General features: G+C 34.7%; 1 protein-coding gene across 1 annotated transcript; it reads right to left on the bottom strand.

Moving 5' to 3' along the window:
* Positions 1–337: 337 nt before the first annotated feature.
* Positions 338–1,352, bottom strand: LOC127136402 (uncharacterized). The gene is made up of 3 exons (XM_051062960.1): positions 1,253–1,352; positions 830–1,174; positions 338–729 (listed from the first exon to the last, which is right to left on the bottom strand). Exons 1-3 carry the CDS (start codon positions 1,350–1,352, stop codon positions 338–340), a joined length of 837 nt encoding a protein of 278 aa, XP_050918917.1.
* Between the last annotated feature and the right edge of the window lie 1,834 nt (positions 1,353–3,186).

Here is a 3,186-nt window from a genome sequence, read left to right as displayed (position 1 = left end):
GTTTAATCACATAGATCCACAACTTTATACTAAACTCATCAACACACGAAACAAAGTACCTATTCCCACCAATGGTATGCTACTCAAAAGGGCCACATACATCTGAATGTACAACATCAAGTATGCAGGAGGATCTCATTGGCATAGTCGAAACGAAAGACTTTTTGGGTTGCTTTCCGACTAAGCAATCTTCACAAATTTTGTCGGGCATCGTAAGACTTGGTATACAAATTACCATATCATGAGTAATTAGTTGATTGAATGGTCTAAAGTTCAAATGTCCAAACCTCAAATGTCACGACCAACTATGCTTGTGGTCGACAACAATTTGTAGACATTATACTTCAGTCGAACTGATCATGGTCTTGAATGTCTTATTATTTGACAAAGGATATTTCAAGACCAAATTATTCTGAATGTCAAACAGTTCCAAGGCTCCATCTTTCATAATCACTGAGAAACCTTTTTTGACCAGTTGTTCAACACTTAGCATATTGCACTTTATTCCATGTACATTGAGTACATATTTCATCATAGCTTTTCCTCCATTGTTCCTTTGAATAACTATGTTGCCAGTACCTTCTACTTGCAACGAGCTATCATCAACAAGATTGACCTTGCTCTTCTTCGATAAGTCGAAATCTACTAACCATACTTTTTGACTAGTCATGTGATTCCAACAGTCCAAGTCGAGGAACCGGATCTTGGAGTCGGCATGGTTATCTGCAACTGAATCCATAACCACCATATCTTCAAAATCATATGAATCTTGGTATGTAAGGTTTGCTCCTTCCTCTTGTCTTTTGTCGCCCTCTTGTCTTTATTGTACAATAATTCTTGGCCAAGTGACCCAACTTTTCACAGTTATAGCACTGCACACTTTTTTTCTCTTTGTCTTTCTGATAAGAGTTTCCTTCTCCTCTTTTCAAGGATTCGGAAGCCCTATCATCGACCTTACGCTTTTGAGGATTCAACCATGACTTATTGCTCAGAGTCTTGTCTCTTTTGCCTTTGAATTTGTTGGAACCACCATGCTTCTTCCATGCCTGAGCCTGCAGTGCTTGTAACGAATCTTGAACCCATTTCCTTTCGACAATCCTAATCTCATTTGCCTCCAACGAACCAACCAAATCTTCTAGTTTCATGGTTTCAATATTGTTGGATTCTTGAATAGCTACAATAATATGATAAAAATGAAAGGTCAATGTATGCATTGCCTTATCAACTATCATCTAATCAGTTAGGGTTTCACCACGATCCTTCATGAGATGGACGAGATTCTGCACCTTCGACACATAGCCTGCAATCTTTTCATCTCCTCCCATCTGCAGTAATTCATATTGCCTTCGCATTGTATGCAATTTGACAACTTTAACCTTCTCACCTTATTCGTAATACTTGACAAGAATATCCCATGCCTCCTTCGGCGATTTAGCATGAGAAATCCGATCAAAGTTCACCGTGTTTACCGTCGATTGAATATAAAATGCATTCATGCAGTCTTTCTTCTTGGCCTTCTTGTTCAAGACTCTCTGAGCATCAGTTGCATTCTCAACAATCTCAAGGACGCCATTAGTAACCACTTCTATGGTTTCATAAAAGTCAAACAAATATTGCATTTGTTTTCTCCATCAAATCCAATTCTTGTCGTCAAGAATTGGAAGAGAATTCAGAATGTCATTGTTACCATTCATCTTTGCAATAAACGCGATTAACAATCCACGATCACCAATGTGTGATTCTTGAAAAGACGATCAAGAAACTAACTGAAGCTCTAGATACCAATTTGTTAGTGTGTGAGACACTTTTAGTGAGGAGAGCAAGAATGAGAGAGAATGAAAATAATGATTGATAATATTGAATTATGATTGTACAAACTGAATTATAAAACATGTCTATTTATATACAACTAACTTTTATACTAAGTAACAAACCTTAAACCCTAATTAATTTTGGGCTTGGGGTAAACAACTTGGATTATATCACAATAAATTAAAAATCTCAATCCTCAATCAATCTCAAATAATAGAAATTTCATCCCAAAACAAACCCAAAAGTAAATTTTTTTTACAAAAATAAAATAGAACGATAAAAAAAAGAACATAACTAAAAAAGAAAATTAAAATACCAAACCCAAAAAATCCTTAAAATATAACATTTGGTAAATAAAACACTAATATTAATGATTTTAAAAAAGGAAAAAGTACAATTCAAAACCCCGAAGAAAAAACATTTGATAGTGTAACAATTTTAAAAAAAATTCAAAATGAAATTTCCTCAAATATTTTTTATGAGACCTCTAACTTTTACTATGAACAACGTGAAGAAAAAACCATTTATATTCTTGAACCAGCCGCTTGTTACTTATGACACACAATTTGCATTTGAGAAAGTTAGAGTAAAAAAATATGAAAATTCTTTATTTGACAAAAATAAGGAAAGATTCATATTATATGAAAAGTTGAAAGAAAAAAAAAGGAGTTACAAACAAGAAAGATCTCAAATGCATTAGCTATAGCGATTTCAACTTAAATTTGTTAGTGGGGATTCTCGTGGAGAAATTTCTATTTGAGACTTCAAAGATGAGGAATTTTTTTTCACATGGACGGGGATGAGGAAGAAAGTCCTCTCAAAGAATCCAAGGTAACAAATTACCCCACAAAATGTCATGTTTTGATTTGAATCAGAAAAAAGAAACGTGGCATTTTTTATTGTATTTTTCGATACTACTTCCATTTCTTCGCTGACGTTATTATCAGTATTTCCCTTTTTTTACAACACATTGTCATTTTCAATGAGATCTGTTCAGAATCTCATCATCATTCCTATTTTCCAAGAAGTCATGGATGTGCATGTCTGCTTTAACTGCTCCACTCACATTAATGCCTCATTTCGTAACACAAAATTGTTTCAACATCTCCACACGGATGCCATGTGTCTGTACTTAGGCATGCAAAGAAAAAAGATATAAATACCCAGCTCCAACTTCTTTCTCTGCTTCTTTATTTCAACTCTTTTCATAGCTTTCTTGCGCAGAGAGAAAAAAAATTATTCTCCTAAAAAGCTCTTCCAAGCTTGACACAGGAAAGAATCTGGTAGCTTTCACAATCCCACCAGAGGAAGATGAACAGGGAAGAGATTTCATCACTGAACCTCCATTGTCAAAAGAAAAGATCTCTAAATGGG

This window comes from Lathyrus oleraceus, chromosome 4, assembly GCF_024323335.1.
Source record: "Lathyrus oleraceus cultivar Zhongwan6 chromosome 4, CAAS_Psat_ZW6_1.0, whole genome shotgun sequence".
NCBI lineage: Eukaryota > Viridiplantae > Streptophyta > Magnoliopsida > Fabales > Fabaceae > Lathyrus > Lathyrus oleraceus.
This window is presented reverse-complemented; position numbering and strand designations above follow the sequence as displayed.